Below are 16913 nucleotides of genomic sequence, written 5' to 3'. Positions count from 1 at the left end.
CCAGCCTGGCCAACATGGTGAACTTCTGTCTCTACTAAAAATACAAAAATTAGCTGGGCATGGTAGTGCCCACCTATAATCCCAGCTACTCGGGAGGCTGAGGCAGGAGGATCACTTGAACCCGGGAGGCTGAGGTTGTAGTGAGCTGAGATTGCGTCACTGTACTGCAGCCTGGGTGATAGAGTAAAACTCTATCTAAAAAAAAAAAAAAAAAAACTTTTAAATTTTGATCAAATTCTTTATTTTTTTTTCTTTTGCTGCTTGTACTTTTGATGTCACGTCTAAACCATTGCCTTTTCCAAGGTCATGAAGATGGACTTCTGTTTTTACCTCTAGAGGTTATAGTTTTAACCCTCGCATTTACATCTTTGATGATTTTGAGTTATTTTTGTGTATGGTGTGAGACATGGGTCCACTGTCCTTTAGAAAGTTAAATAAATAGGTATAGATCTCTATATTGTAATATATACTACTATATGACCCAGCCATCCTATTCTTAGGTGTTAACCCAAATTGATGTAAAATTCATGGGTATTTCTGTTGGGTTTCTTCATAACTGCCAACTGGAAACAACTCATGTCCTTTAACTGTCCCTTAACTTCCCGTTAACTGTGGCATATACTTACAATGGAATACAACTCAGCAATGAAAAGGAGCAAAGGACTGACATTCCACAAACACAGATGAATCTCAGAGGCATCATGCTTAGTGAGGGAAGTCAGATTCCAAAGGGACATGCTGTGCGATTTTATTTGTATGTTTATGATATTCTTGGGAAACAGAACCATAGAAACAGGTCAGTGGTTGCCAGGGGCTGGCCGAGGAGAGAGACATTGACTGAGAGGAGCATAGGGTGGTTTGTGGTTGTGGAATTGTCTGTATCATTATCGTGGTGGTGTTTGCATGAGCATATGCTCGTCAGAACATCAGGGACTGTACACTAAAATGTGCAGGATTTTAATTTGTGTGAATTATACATTAGTAAAATAAAAGGAAAATTTTAAGTTCAAAAGAATATGATGTTTCTCCCATTGTAAAGCAGTTTTCAAGGTGAACAGTTACCTCATGGCTTCTTCCCTTTTTGTTTTGGTGTTTGGTGTTTATCCCGAGTAAGAAGTACCGTTGCTCAGTGGAGATTTCAGCAGGATCACCAAGAACAGCAAGTGCTGCCAAGTTCTTCTGATCCTGCCCAGCCACGGTCAGCTCTAGGCATGATTCTGCCCAGCCCCTGCTGCACAGATTGGGGCAGACAGTGCCTGTTCTTTATAGATGTCCAGATAGCAGGTAATATCGTTGTAGTGACAGAATTCTCAAGAAATACTTGTTGAAATGTTAAGGATGAAGTGTCATTTGTCTTTATAATCCTGCCTACGTAAGTTATACTTAAAAATTTTTTTTTAAAGACAGGGTCTTGCTCTGTTGATCAGGCTGGAGTGCAGTGGCGCAGTCGTAGCTCACTGCAGCAGCCTTGAACTTTCCTGGGCTCAAGCCATCCTCCCACCTCAGCCTCTTGATTAGCTGAGACCATAGGCATGTGTCTTCATGTCTGGCCAATTTATTTAAAAAATTTTTTTTGTAGAGATGGAGGTCTCGCTGTTGCCCAGACTGGTCTGGAACTCTTGGCCTTTAACAATCCTCACACCTTGGTCTCCCAAAGTGCTGGGATTACAGGTGTGAGTCATTGCACTGGGCCAGTACTTAAAAGAAAGAAAAATCTCAGGCAGTGTGTATTTGTTTCCTGTTGCTGCTGTAACATGTAATCACAAACTTTGTTGCTTAAAATAGCACAGATTTATTATCTTACTGTTCTGGAGGTCAGAAGTCTCAAATGGGTCAGGAGGGCTGCACCGTTGCTGGATACTCATAGGGAGATTTCATTTCTTTACCTTTTCAGCTTCCAGAGACTGCCTGAATTTCTTGGCTCATGTCCCAGCATCACTCTGACCTCTGCTTCTGCCTTTACTCAGGCTCTCCAGCCTGCCTCTTTCCTTCGTAAGGACGCTTGTGATTCCATTGGGTCTACTCAGATAATCCAGGATAACCTGCCTCTCAAGGTTCTTTTTTCTGTGGACCAACATCTCCTTATTGCCCCTCCCCTAGCGTCTAGTAGCTACTGTTCTACTCACTGCTTCTGTTGAGTTCCGATTGTTGTAGATTCCACATAGAGGTGAAAACATGCGGTTTTTGTCATTTGGTGCCTGGCTTATTTCATTTAACAATGTCCTCCAGGTTTATTGTGTTGTTGCAAATGACAGAATTTCTTTCTGTTTTAAGGCTAATAGTATTCCGTTGTATATATATATTATATTTTCATTATCCATTCATCTGTTGATGGACACTTAGATTGAATCTTTGGCTATTGTAAATAATGCTGCAATGAACATGGGAGTGCAAGTATTTCCTCAACATACTGAGTTCAGATCCTTAGAATAAATACCCAGAAGCAGGATGTTGGATCAAATGATAACTCCAGTTTTTAGTTTTTTGGGGGACCTCCATACAGTTTTTATAATGGCTACACTAATTTACATTTCCACCAACAGCTTACAGGTGTTCCCTTTCCCACCTCCTCATCTGTGCATGTTATCAACAGTGTACAGGTTTCCTACATCCTCATCAGTGCATGTTATCAACAGGGTAAGGTGTGCCTTTCCCACCTCCTCATCTTCATGTTATCAACAGTGTACAGGTGTCCCACCTCCTCATCTGTGCATGTCATCAACAGCGTACAGGTTTCCCACCTCCTCATCTGTGCATGTCATCAACAGTGTACAGGTTTCCCACCTCCTCATCTGTGCATGTCATCAACAGTGTACAGGTTTCCCACCTCCTCATCTGTGCATGTTATCAACAGTGTACAGGTGTCCCACCTCCTCATCTGTGCATGTCATCAACAGCGTACAGGTGTCCCACCTCCTCATCTGTGCATGTCATCAACAGCGTACAGGTTTCCCACCTCCTCATCTGTGCATGTCATCAACAGTGTACAGGTTTCCCACCTCCTCATCTGTGCATGTTATCAACAGTGTACAGGTGTCCCACCTCCTCATCTGTGCATGTTATCAACAGTGTACAGGTGTCCCACATCCTCATCTGTGCATGTTATCAACAGTGTACAGTTTTCCCACATCCTCATCAGTGCATGTTTTATCTTTTTGAGGATAACCATTCTCACAGGTTTGAAGTAATATCTCATTGTACTTCTCTTTCTCTATTTTTTTTTTAGATGGAGTCTTGCTCCATCACCCAGGCTGGAGTGCAGTGGCACGATCTCGAATCACTGCAACCTCTGCCTCCAGGGTTTAAGTAATTCTGCCTCAGCTTCCTGAGTAGGTGGAATTACTGGAACCCACTACCTCTCTTGGCTATTTGTCTTTTTAGTGGAGATGAGATTTTGCCATGTTGGCCAGGCTGGTCTTGAACTCCTGACCTAAGATGATCTGTATGCCTTGGCCTCCCAAAGTGCTGGGATTATAGGTGTGAGCCACTGTGCCCAGCCTCATTTGTATATCTTCTTTTGAGAAATGTGTAGTCAATATTAAGGTCTTTTGCCAATTTTTAAATCAGGTTATTTGTTGTTGTTGTTTTTGCTATTTTTTTGAGTTCTGTGTGTGTGTGTGTGTGCGCGCACGCGTGTGTGTGTGCGCGCGCGCGTGTGTGTGTGTGTGTATTATTATTTTATTTTTTGGAGGCAGCATCTCATTTTGTCGCCCAAATTGTAATGCAGTGGCACGATCTCAGCTAACTGTAGCCTCCGCCTCCCGGGCTCAAGTGATCCTCTCACCTTAGCCTCCTAAGTAGCTAGGACTACAAATGCACACCACCAAGCTTGGCTAATCTGATAACATTTTTTTTTTTTCTTTTTGTGTGATAACGTTTATTTGTAAAGATGAGGTCTCACTATATTGCCCAGGCTGGTCTCGAACTCCTAGGCTGAAGCAGTCTTCCTGCCTCGGCCTCCCAAAGTGCTGGGATTATAGGCATGAGTCATGGCATCTGCCCTATATTTTATATATTAACCCCATTTTAGATGTATTGCTTGCAAATATATTCTCCCAGTCTATAGATTGTCTCTTCCCTCTGTTTAGTTTGCCATGCTGAAGCTTTTTGGTTTGTTGTAATCTCATTTGTCTTTGTTTGCTTTTGTGGTCTGAACTTTTGGGGTCAAATGCAAAAGATGATTGCCCTGGCCAATGTTATGTTGTTTTTTCTGTGTTTTCTTAGAGTATTTTCATAGTGTGAGGTCTTATGTTTAAGTCTTTAATCTATTTTGAGTTGATTTTTCTATATGGTGTGAGACACTGGTCTCATTTCATTCTCCTGCATGTGGATATTCAGTTTTCTCAACACCCTTCATTGAAGAGAATATTCTTCTCTCATTGTGTGTTCTTGGCACCTTTGTCAATCAGCTGGTTTTAAATGCATTAGTTCATTTTTGGGCTTCTGTTTATGCCACTACCATGCTGTTTTGATTACTGTAGCTTTGTAATATAGTTTGAAGTAGTGTGGTGCCTCCATTTTGCTCAAGATTGCCTTGACTATTCAGTTTTGTGTGTGTTTCCACAAGAATTTTAGAATTTTGTTTTTTATTTCTGTGAAAAATGGCATTGGAATTTTTACAGGGATTGCATTTAATCTGTGGATCACTTTGGGTAGTGTGGACATTTTAACAGTATTAATTCTTCCAATCCAGAATCCACATCTTGAGATCATCTCCTCATCTCAAGATTCTTAGTCACCAAAGTCCCTTTTACCAAATATGGTAATGTATTCACAAGTTCTGGGGATTAAGATGTGGACATCTTGTGTGGGGGTACATTTTTCTGTGTAGCATAGAAGAGAAATTATTTTAATAGTGTCTCAAATGTAAGATCACTAGAGGGTGTAAGGTAAGTTGAGAAATGTCGTATTTTCTGGAACTGAAAAGTGGGTATAGTGAGACTTTTGAGGATAAAAGAAGTCATGTTGATAACACGTGTTTTTAAAGGAAAAGGGAGGAAGGCATGGCGTGTTGCTGGTTGAGATTCTGCATTTGGTTTTGTTGTTGTTGTTGTTGTTTTAGAGAGAGGGTTTCACTTTGTCTCCCAGGCTGGAGCGCAAACTCCTGGGTTCAAAGGTCTCCTCCCCTCAGTCTCCCGAGTAGCTGGGATTACAGGAGAGCACCACCATGCCCGGCTCATTTAAAAAAAATTTTTTGAGATGGAGTTGTGATATATTGCCCAGGCTTGTCTTGAGCTCCTGGGCTCAAGCAGTTCTCCCACCTCCATCTCCCTAAGCTCTGAGATTACAGGCATGAGCCACTGGGCCTTTTTTTTTTTTTTAATGGCAAAGAAGTACCTTAACGCTAACACTAGAATACCATAGCCTTATGTGGGGCTAAAAAAAAGTGGCCAGTGCGTGAATTATTAGTATGATCCTCCTTATATTTAGGTTATTTATTTATTTAAAATATTACAGTTACAATACACATATTTCTGCATATTATTAATAAAGCCTTTGTCTATAGAGCAAAAAAATGAAAATTCTCCACACAAACTGTATTCTTTTCTCTGAGGACACCTATTGATGTATATTTCCTACATTTTTACGATGTGTTTAATATGTATGTGTTTTTGCTTTTTAAGAAATTTTTAGAATTTTTGTTTCTTCTACTTTACATAAATGAGATCACTTTGTATCTAGTAGCTAGTCATTTTCTTAAATGTTTTATATGCCTTTATTAAAGATACCAGCACCCAGAAAATGATAGTGGGTGTTAGATGGTGATGATGATAATGGTAATAGGTGTAGATAGTGCTCTTTCATTTGCAGGCGTTATTCTCAGTGCTGTATTAACTCCTTTAATCCTCACTGTTTTATGAGGCAGGTATTATTATCATCCTCACTTTGTAGATGAAGAAATGGAGGCAGAAAAATTAAGGTGCTTGCGCCACTTTGTGCAGGAAATGGGGTAACTGAGCTCACAGCCAGGCCATCTGGCTGCAGGGGCTGGACCACACTGTTGTGCTACTTTTGCATTTACAGGAAAGGGCTAAACACTGACAAAATGTGAGTGCGCTATTTGGGAATTTAAGCAAAGCCTCGTTGGTAAGTTGGCTCATTTTCTTCCCTTCTATGGCAGTTACACAGTTTTTATTCTTAACTCATGTGGATCAAGGAAGGGTCTTTTGAAATGAAAGGATCAAATCTGAGCTTTTAAATTCTAGTCTGTTTTCTGCTCTTTTCTGCTAAGTGACTAGATTTCTGAATCTGCTCAGATTTTATTTACCTTCACAGTTCAGAGTGTGCCTGACTTTCATGAGACTTTCCTGTCTTCTGCCAAAATTTGTCTTCCTTTAAATTTGATGTCCCTTGATCATTTTGTTTTCAAAAAAGAGATTGCTATTTTTAGAAACCCAAAATACATAGATCTTGGTTTTTAAATTCCATTCTATAATAAAACAAGTCAGGAATCCTTGAAGAAATGATTCCAAATTAGGGGAAATACAAGATGAACCTGGAACATCTTTTAGTACCAGAAAGTGAGCAAAAGAAGAAAAACAGAAAAAATAAAGTGGGGGAGGAAGCAAGTCAGAGACATAGGAACCACCATGAAGGAATTTCAGTGACCAACCTGGGACATTTGAACCACAAAATAAATAGTGATCATCATGGATTGTCGCTGTGTAATAAATATATAGATATAAGTCTATATGGTAGATGTCCATGCGTCTCTGCTAAATTAAATAATTGAAAAACAAGTTGGAGGTTGGGCACGGTGGCTCACGCTTAATGATCCCTGTACTCTGGGATGCCAAGGCAGGTGAACTGCTTGAGTGTAGAAGTTCAGGACCAGAGTTAGCCGAGCGTGCCTGTAGTCCCAGCTACATGGGAGGCTGAGGCAGGAGGGTTGCTTGAGGCCAGGAAGTTAAGGCTTCACTGCGCCGAGATTGTGCCACTGCACTCCAGCCTAGGTGACAAAGTGAGACCCTGTCCCAACAAACAAACAAAAAGTGAATTGTAGAAAGAGTGGCTCTTTTTATTATTATTATTAATGATTATTTTTGAGACGGAGTCTTGCTGTGTTGTCCAGACCGGAGTGTAGTAGCAGGATCCCGGTTCACTATAACCTCCACCTCCTGGGTTCGAGCGATTCTCCTGGCTCAGGAGATTACAGGCACCCACCATTTTGCCTGGCTAATTTTTATATTTTTTGTAGATACAGGGTTTTGCCATGTTGGCCAGGCTGGTCTTGAACTCCTCACCTCAAGTGATCTGCCTTCCTTGGCCTTTCATCAAAGTGCTGGGATTACAGGCATGAGCCACACACCTGGCCTGTTATAGTAGAATTTTAATTAGTACCTATGGAAGGAATAATGGAAATAATCTGCCAGTAGGCACTTATAAGTAATCATTTTTGTAGGTCAGCACTACCAGTGAATGCTATTATAAAATTAGTGAAAATATGGGAAACAGGGTACTTGTATAGTCTCAAAATATCTCTAATTATTAATTACAAAGGAAAAACTAATAACTTCACAGCAGAGAAACCTGACAGACAGCACCTTGCCTGATGGTCAGCATTTACTGGGTTCATTTTGACACCATGTAGCTTGCTACTGTACCCGAGAAGGGCACAAACTTGTTACTGTGTTGTTCTCACCAGAATTGCATGACCTCAATCGAGTAATGAGGAAATACTAGAGAAACCCAAATGCAAGGTTGGTAAAACAACTGACCAACACCCTTTGTGAAAGTGTCATGGTAGTGTGAAACAGAGACTGGCCACACTGAGAGGTTAGAGGAGGCCAAAGAGATGTGACTGGTGAATGCAGGATCCTGGGCCAGGAAAAGGGTATCAGGTGGTCAAACTCATGAAGTTTCAGTAAGGCCTGTGGATGGATTAATAGTAATATGCCCATATTAGTTTTAGCAATTATGTAAGGTGTTAACACTAGGGGAAGCTGGATAAAGGGCATATATGAACTCTGTGTATTCATTTCATAACCTTTTTGTTAGTGTAAAATTATGTTTTAAAATTTAAAAAATGTAAAAAGAAAAAATAGGCCAGATATGGTGGCTCGATGCCTGTAATCCCCCAGTACTTTGGGAGGCCGAGGTATGTGGATTGCTTGAGCTCAGGAGTTTGAGCCCAGTCTGGGCAACATGGTGAAACTCCATCTCTACCCTCAAAAAAAAAAAAAAAAAAAAAACAGCTGGGCATGGTGGTGTGCACCTGTGGTCTGAGCTCCTCAGAAGGCTAAGTTGGGAGGATTGCTTGAGCCCGGGAAGTGGAGGTTATAGTGAGCTGAGATTGTGCCCCTGCTTTCGAGCCTGGGCAGCAGAACCAGACCCTGTCTCAAAAATAAATAAATTTAGAAAAAAGAAAAACATCTGTTTTGTCTAGGCTGTAGTAGACAGTGATGGTATTTCATACATTCAGTAGTCAAATCGTTGAGGTCCTGTCCTGTGCTAGGTACAGTGCCGACTGTCATGGAAAGCAGATGAAAATAGAGCTCGCTGCTCTCAAGGAGCTTACAGAGGCCCAGGAAGTCATGCACACAATTGTCATCAGTTAGGGAATGTCTGTGATGTATGCAGATGAACCTTCAGTGAGTGTGTAGTAAAAAGAACCCCTACTGTATCTATGGAAAGTTGCAAATCTTATTTAGAGACATTTTGGATTTAAATAACTTTGTGCTCAGGTTGAATTCTTTGTAGTAGATTTTGCCACTTTTGTCATTGGTCACCAGCAATTAAAAGCCTCAGGGTGGGTGGCGGGAAACAGATGTCCACAGTATCACCAGAGTCCCGCCTGTGTGGACATCCTTTGCCTCATGCTGTGTGTACTGAAATGAGAGAGAAAGGGGGAAGGAAGGAAAGAGGGAGAAAGAAAAAAATCTGGCCCACCACAGTATCGGGTGCCTACTTCGTTTATCGTTTGGAATGGACTGTGTGGGAAGTTCATGGCTCTGGAAGAAAAGGAGGGCAGCGCCGGGTGACGGTCTGGGGTGGGAAGAAAGGAAGGGAAGGTGCGTCCCTTCAGTGGGGTGGTGGTGAGTGGGAGGCCCTGTGAAGCCTCAGGGCCCAGAGAGCTTTTCCTTTTTTCATCCCAGAGTGTGTCTTATAATTTTGATCAAGTGAAACCAGTGATCAGTACCTGTTTTCAGGAGCAGAATGTAGGATGCGAACCATGTTCATTTGAGACGCTTCCCAATGGTGGTCTCTTTGGGTTGCAAAAATAATGATGCGGCAGAGGGACTGCAGGTTTCTGAAGACAAGATGCAGGCAGGACCATCACCTTTCTCCTTGTGTTACAGGGTGGGGTGAGGCGGTGTTCCTGTTTCAGCTGCCCCCCTTTCTCTTTCATGCCTCCTTAGTCACACTAGTTCGCAGGTTATTTGATTTCAGAAGTTTTTTGCAAATAAATTGTTGTAGCACCTCACTTCCATGTGATATTTTGGTTCCCATCTCCCTACACATTTCTTATTTTCTGTTGTCAATGAGAGGAATGAGTGTATCTTGCTCAGGGGAGCTGTGCAGGGACTAAGCTGTTAGCCCCAAATAGAGGAAAGGGTGGCGAGGCTTCCCCCCTCAGGAAAGCAGGGCAGTTCCATCGCGGCAACCTTCATTTGCCAGCCTCTAGAAACAGCCCCACTGCCAGGGCTTCGCGGGGGGGCAGTTCTGTCTCCAGGCCCTTCCCGGCGCTGTGTCCCGCAGGTGGATGGTCTCCCCTGACTCGCTTTTGGGATGACATCTCAGATGTGCTCATTTGGTTACAGAGCAGTTAACACTGAAGCCTGGATTTTGATCATGAAGATGCTGTAATTTTTAAAAATTTATTGTAAAATAACTACTGTCTTTTTGGTACAGAATTTCAGAAACTGTGGAGGAGTGTCACTGTGGATTCCATGGACGAGGAGAAAATTGAAGAATATCTGAAGCGACAGGGTATTTCTTCCATGCAGGAATCTGGACCAAAGAAAGTGGTGTGTAATCTCTAGAAAAGCAGCGTAATTCCCCGCCCTGGGAACTGTTAGCCTGCCCCGCTTTCTGCTCTCTCAAGAGCTAGGAGTCATTCTCCCACCAGTGTTTCTCGGTGTCTGCAGCCCAGGTCATATCTGAGGTATTGCAGGCCTGCGGACCCACCATGGGTCCTGCTCCAGGCCTGTGGGCACCTTTTCACACCCAGCTCCTCCCAAGCAGTCTTGCTCTTGAGCTCCAGCCATATGGAACCTTCCAGGGCCTGCGTGTTCCCCATTCTCCCACTCTAAGCTGCTGCACGCTTTTCTCCCCATTCCTAAAAGCAGGCAGCATCTTGATCTGCACAACCTTTTTCTTTTCTTTTATTCTTGTTTTTTGAGTTGGAGTTTTGCTCTTGTTGCCCAGGCTGGAGTGCAGTGGTGCGATCTCGGCTCACTATAGCCTCCACCTCCCGGATTCAAGAGATTCTCCTGCCTCAGTCTCCCAAGTAGTGGGGACAAGTGCACCACCACGCCCAGCTAATTTTCTGTAATTTTTAGTAGAGATGGGGTTTCACCATGTTTGCCAGGATGGTCTCAATCTCTTGACCTCGTGATCTGCCCAAGTTGGCCACCCAAAGTGCTGAGATTACAGGCATGAGCCACTGCGCCTGGCCTGTTTCTAATTGTTTTTACCTTTTCCTTTAGGCCCCTATTCAGAGAAGGAAAAAACCTGCTTCACAGAAAAAGCGACGTTTTAAGACTCATAACGAACACTTAGCTGGAGTACTGAAGGATTACTCTGACATTACTTCTGGCAAGTAGGGAACAGTTTTGCCCTGGAACAGAGTCACGGATACACAATCAAGGATGCTCTTGCTGATGCTCCGGGTCTGAAGACAGTCTTCTCATTTGCTTCTTGCAACTGAGGAGAGGAGCAGTTCAGTTTACAGAACAAGTGCAAATTACCAAACTCGAAGCATATATGAATAGAATGGGCTCACGAGAACTGGGATGTTCCCTCTTAACCTTCTGTAACTCCCTGGGAGAAAGGCATTGAGCGTGGCATGCAAGTGTCTTGGCTGTATTTTTCTCCACTTCTAAATGGTTCCTTTCTTCCTCATTTGTTACTTTAGCGCAAGTTTGCCCATAGTCTTGAATGCAATATTTGTTTATTCCAAAAGAACATATTTATAATAAAATCATTGTAGAAGGATTTTTAAGATGTTAGTGAATTCTCTTTTTTTTTTTTCCATTCCTGGAAGTGGCAGGAAGCAGCTGCAGTCTCTGACTTCCACGGGTCATGTGCTGGGAACGCAGTGAAGCCTGGCCCACGCTGTGTTGCTGAGCGTGCAGATTTCACCACTGGAACACAGGTGTGCCGCCTGCTAGCAAGCTGAGAAGTAAAGATGCACTGGGTGTCATTGTTAGTGCTTTCTTTTAAAAAGAAGCATCAGTGTTCAGCTTCCTGGGTTCGGTAAGTTCCAGGATGGTCTGGTGCATGTTGAAGAAACCTGGGTAGAGTCTCCACAGTTAATCTGAACATCAGCTGTGTAACGCCTCTACCCTCACGTGGCCTGACCCAGGGTTCTTCTGGTGGAGACGCCCTTTGTCACTGGCCCAGCTCATGAGAGCCATTATCAAATATGTGAGCGTTCTTTAGAGTCAGGGTGACTTACAGGAAATCCACGTGGTTCCTGCTTTCTATGGCAGAGTTCGCATTTTCCTCACCTGCTTTGTGTTCTGCTGTGGTCCTTTGGGCTGATGGTCATGGTCCTCTTGTCCCAGCATGGGAGAGTAGTGGATTATGAAATGAGCTGGCAGTTCTCAGAAGAGGCGTGATGGAAACCCAGAGCAGGAGTGCTTTGTGCAGACAACAAGGAGCCTTCTTGCTTCTTCAGTTGTTTTCTCTCTTCTTCTTACCTCTCATCCCTTCACAGTGTCACGTTTGCTTTACCTCTTTCTTACCTCCAAGCCCCAAAACATGGCAGGAGAGGGGTCCCTATGATAATTTAGAACACAGGAAATGCAGTCTGTCTCGCTTTAAGGGTTTTTCTTTTAAGAAGCGCTTTAATGTCTTACAACATGAAACTAGCTCTCCTGTAAAAAAAAATCCAGAGTTAGCTTATCTCCAGGTAGAGACCTATTCCTGTGATCTCCACACTCCATCTTATTTTATGGGCCAGGTCTGGAAGTGCAGTTTGGACATCTCAGACCCCCTCATCTGTTTTGCAGGGAGATGGTCATCACAGCCTCCGTCGTGGGCTCTGTGATCGGGGCCTCCGTCTCTGTGATTAGGCACTTTACTGCCAGTTGTGTGTTGGTGGTGACTTCTAGCAGAGCCTGTGCCCAGCAGTACTTCGTGGGCTGGCCTGATAATTGATTTCAGTTAACTTGTCTTAAACTCATTTCAGAAATGAAGATCTAGCAAAATGAAGTGACTTACAAGACTGCCACACTGACAGATTCCATCGCTTTATCTCATTCACTTGCAGTTTCTTTTGTTAAGCCTCAATCCACTTGGCCTACACATAAGAGCAGTTCCTCCACATTCCCCATCTCAAGGCACTGGGGTTGCATCATGTGATGTGTTGAGGATACAGTGTTTGTAGAACATTGTGATGGAAGTGTACTTGTGTTGGACAGTCTTAATACAGGCACACCTCATTTTACGGTGCTTTGCTTTATATGTCTTCACAGATAGTGGGGAGTTTTTCCCCACATTGAAGGTTTCTGGCAACCCCACTTCAAGCAGGTCTGTTGGAGCTGTTTTTCCAACAGTGTGCGCTCACTTTGCTAGCATTTTTTTTTTTAGCAATACTATATATTTAAAGTATATAATTGGGTTCTTGAGGGCATAATGCTATTGCACACTTTCTACTGTCATATAGCATGAACGTTTTAATAGGCACTGGGAAACCAAAACATTCGTGTGACCCACTTTACTGTGGTATTTGCGTTATTGTGATGGCCTGGAAGCAGGTCGGCAGCATCTCCGAGGGCTGCTGTGCAGAGAAAGCTGTCTCTTCACAGTTCTTCTGGGTGTCTGAAAACACATCCACCAGAAACTCCAAGTTGAAGTCATGTTCTCGCCTCTGCCCATTTCTTCTGGCTCTGCTGGCCATTTAGAAGCAGGTGGGGATAGCACAGCTGGGTGAGTTAAGAGGGTGCGACAGGAGTGCATTTGATCTATAATTCATCACCATCATGTGAGGCTTTTAGGGGATAGCTAAGAGAAATGTAGTGGAGCCTGGACAAAGTGTAAAAACTGAACACTTGGCTGCTGCTGTCATAGCCTATAAGTGTGGCCAGATGATGGATGGACCCAGGGGACAGAGAGGCGCTTGACACCTGTTGAGTGGGGGTGTAGTGGAAAGGCAGCATGGGGCATCCTGGTCCTTCCAGCCCCAGCGTTCACAGGCACTGCATGTAGACAGCCCTGGGTTTATCTGTGAGACGTTTAAAATCTCTAGCAGCACAATGGGATTCTGAATGTGGGCGGGCTTGTGGGTCGAAGGTGTTTGGCTTGTCAGTTCCCTGATTCTTAGTGAATGGTGGTTTTTTGAGGCATAGATGAGACTCACTGTCTCTTCTTCCCTTTGGCCACTGTTTTTACTTTCAGATGACTCATTTGTGGGGAGGATTTGGGGTTTTCTAAGGTTTGATGGTTGACAAGCTCAACCTGGCGCTGCGCATTCTGCATTGAGGTGGAGCAGCCAGTTTGGCGTCTCCCAGGGTGGATTTTGGGGGCTTGTCCTGAGAGATGAGCAGGTGTTCTGTGTGACTTGTGGTGGGATGGACCAAGGACCTCTTGGAAACCATTTTTCAGACTAACTAGGCCTTAGAATACCCTTCCCTGGCTCATCTGGAGTGTTAGGGGAGGCAGCGTTGGAAACAGACCTGAAGCCAGCCCTGGCGCTACTGTTGAACTTCCGCTGGCTGCAGTGTAAGGAACTAAAGTGCATTTTCCTTCCCTGGAATGATTTCCATTAGAAATAAATGTCGGCCCCGCTCTCCAGAAGATGGGCAGGGCCACTCTGTTCTGGTTCCCTGTGGACAGCTCAGGGCTGCAGGGCTGATCCAGCTCCAGTGGATCGGGGTGAGACCAGCACGCTTGTGTGACTAAGCATGTGGTTCCCAGACCCTGGGGAAAGCCCAGCGACTTCTGATCCAGCCAGAACTTTGTGGGGCTTGCATGTCAAGAGAGAGAAGGCACAGACTTACCTTTAAAGTAAGAAAACACAGAAGGGTGCCAGCAGGGGAGAACCGAGTAAACCATATCCTGATTTAGGCAGGACCAGCTCTAGAAGCACCAAGAGCAAGTTTGTCCGGTGGGTGGGGACTGTGTTCTAGTTTTAAGGAAAAAAGTGCTCTTTTTGTCCAGGTACATATTTTGTGTATTTCTCATTGCATTTAGGCCTGCCTTTTTGCTCAGAAGCTTGGGTTGACTAAGCATTTGGTCAAGTTCTCAACTTGGTATTAACGACCCCAGGCAGAGTTCCACGTGCATTTCTCAACTGGACAAGTGGAACACAAGGACCAGAGTTTTCTCTTCCCTCAGATTGTCCATAGGTGAGATGTAGTATGCGAGCAGTGGAGAATGGAAGGCTTCACTGTTTCGTTCATACTTACTGGCAAATTATTACGGTTTGTAGGAAGATCTCCTAACCCACTGCCCGATAAGTAGGAAGAGGGAAGTGGCAGGTTCACTGGAGAGCTGCAGAGAGGCCTAGTTCTCACAGCGCACCAGCACCTCTCAGGACTGGGGTAGCTACAGAGCCAGGCCAGTTCACGCAAGAATGAATATTAGTTCCATCTGGGATGTTCTGTAACAGGGACAGATAGCTTTACAGTGGCAGTTACTGAAATTTTCTAATTTAGGATTTTCAATCAAATTGCTGACAACATAGTTTTTCAGTATCTCAGTTATTAGGGTTTTAAGAGAGGCATTTTGAGGCTGTTTCAAATAACACCTCACTGGTAAATGAATACTCTTAGGTTTTCTATGTAGGCTGTAGAAACGCAGGCTGTTTATGCCATGAGGGTGTGGAGAGAATGGTTTAGGACGTGGTGAGGAGAGCAGCTCTGTGCTGGAAACTTCCAGCTGGGTGAGAGCACTTTTGGGAACCTGTCCATATTCTTAGCACAGATCATGTCTTGGCCAAAGCACTTGGAAATAACTAGTTGAAGCTGGGCCTGGTGGCATGTGCCTGTAGTCCCAGCTACTCAGGAGGCTGAGGCAGGAGGATGGCTTGAGCCCAGGAGTTCGAGGCTGTGGTGAGCTGAGTCTGCCACTACACTCCAGTCTGGGCAACATAGTGAGACCCTGTCTCTTAATAATTACTTCTCAGTGTTACCTTGACAGACACCAAGAATTCTGTATATTGGAACCCAGAATTCAGGGACAGGGCAGTAACGACAAGCTAGTCCATGAAAGTAGGGCAGACATACCTGCATGCCCTGGGCCCAGGTGTGGTTGACTGGTGATGTAATGTTCACTTTGTGAATTTTAAGGTTCTTTTCAAATTCCTTTAATCTGTAATTTTGTTATAGAAGTGGAAAGTATGGTATTTAGTTTTAGATGCCTTTTATAGTTGTATTAGTTTGGCATTAACAAGGAAAGGTTGATGGGCTTGTTCCCATCTTTCTGGAGCCTATAAATTGGGACATTTTGCATGGGTGCAAGAGCAAACAGCCTGCCTTTTTCTTATCCCAAGTTCTTGATTCCAAAAGACATATTGCATTAATTCCTGCTCAGTAGAGTGACAAAAAGGATAACTTTGCACAGACCCTAATGAGGCTGGTATTTGGCTGGTGAGTGGGAATGTATCTGGAGGTCACACTAGGTTAGTAAATACCATCCAGACTTGTCACGTGCACATCATGAATGACCATCATCAGCATGGGGATGATTGGGGCACTCCTCTTGTAGAAGGCCCCCTGTAAAAAATCATCAATGACTGTGTCCATCCAGTGACTAGCTGGGACCGTCCCAGCAAAGCCCCTTAAGGGCTCACGACCCTCCATTCCTTAGCTGTTTGGCCAGTCTCTGGTGCCTATGTGTTGGAGCTCACAGGTGGACCAAAGGCAGATCAGGTCGGCCTGAGAGCCATGCTGGTGTGGTCTTCTGAGCCTGGGCCAAGGAAAGCTGTTACCTGAGCTAGAAGGCAGCGGACACGACCTGCGTTTGGTGGCTCCTCTCCAGGCAGGCTGTGAGCCTAACTACAGATCGTTGCATTGTCCAGCAAGACTCAGTGTTGGCTGTCGGCACTGCTTGGATGTAAGCATTATTTTTTGCCTTCTCTTTTTGGGGGAAAAGAGAGTGGGGGAGAGTGTGTATAAAACACGATTGTCTTGGCAATTGGTGCCTAATTTTCCACTTACTTTTTAAAATTTACTTTTTATGGTTTTGGAGACGGTGTTGCCCTGTGGCTGAGGCTTGAGTGCAGTGGTGGAATCATGGCTCACTGCAGCCTCGACCTCTTGGGCTGAAGCCCTCCTTCCTTCGCGGTCTCTTGAGTAGCTAGGACCACAGGTGTGTGCTAGAACACCTGGCTAACGTTAAAATTGTTTGTAGAAACAGGGTCTCGCTGTGTTGCCCAGGCTTGTCTCAAACTCTTGGGATCAAGCAAGCCTCCTGCCTCAGCTTTCCAGTGTTGGAGTTACAGTTGGGAGCCACCATGTCTGGTGTAAGATACGCTTAAGTCAAGCTGAGTCAGACTCCTTTGAGGTCCGTCTGCCTCTGGTGTCATTGGTTGGTCACCAGCTGCTGTGGTCGTGCCTTTGCAGGCTGATTCTCTGGCTCTCCCCAGTGTCTGCTTCCTTCTTTAATCTCTTTGTGCCTAAGCTCAATGGCCAGTGCCTAGCTCTGCCAAAGCCTGAAAATGGCAACAAAATCTGCTGGTCTGTTGTCTGCAGTGTGGGATACACATAGTTGGTCTTGCTGAAAAAGAATTTGTCAATGATACGACA

The 16913-nt window shown here is 44.2% G+C and overlaps 1 protein-coding gene across 4 annotated transcripts in view; it reads left to right on the top strand.

The window, feature by feature from the left end:
- Positions 1-11151, top strand: part of GTF2E2 (general transcription factor IIE subunit 2) — a 78566-nt gene extending 67415 nt beyond the window's left edge. For 3 of the 4 annotated variants that reach the window (XM_002756920.5, XM_078347438.1, XM_078347439.1), the window contains exons 7-8: positions 9853-9968; positions 10650-11151. In XM_002756920.5, the coding sequence (XP_002756966.1) occupies positions 9853-9968; positions 10650-10766 (233 nt within the window). In that variant the 3' untranslated portion in view covers positions 10767-11151. Of the gene's footprint in view, positions 1-6024; positions 6088-9852; positions 9969-10649 lie in introns of all 4 variants that reach the window. The other variant, XR_013525600.1, reaches the window with a different exon arrangement.
- The last annotated feature ends 5762 nt before the right edge of the window (positions 11152-16913 follow it).

The sequence above is a fragment of the Callithrix jacchus genome, chromosome 13, assembly GCF_049354715.1.
Source record: "Callithrix jacchus isolate 240 chromosome 13, calJac240_pri, whole genome shotgun sequence".
Lineage (NCBI taxonomy): Eukaryota > Metazoa > Chordata > Mammalia > Primates > Cebidae > Callithrix > Callithrix jacchus.
The sequence above is the reverse complement of the archived record's forward strand: the minus strand, read 5'-3'. Positions and strand labels throughout refer to the sequence as shown.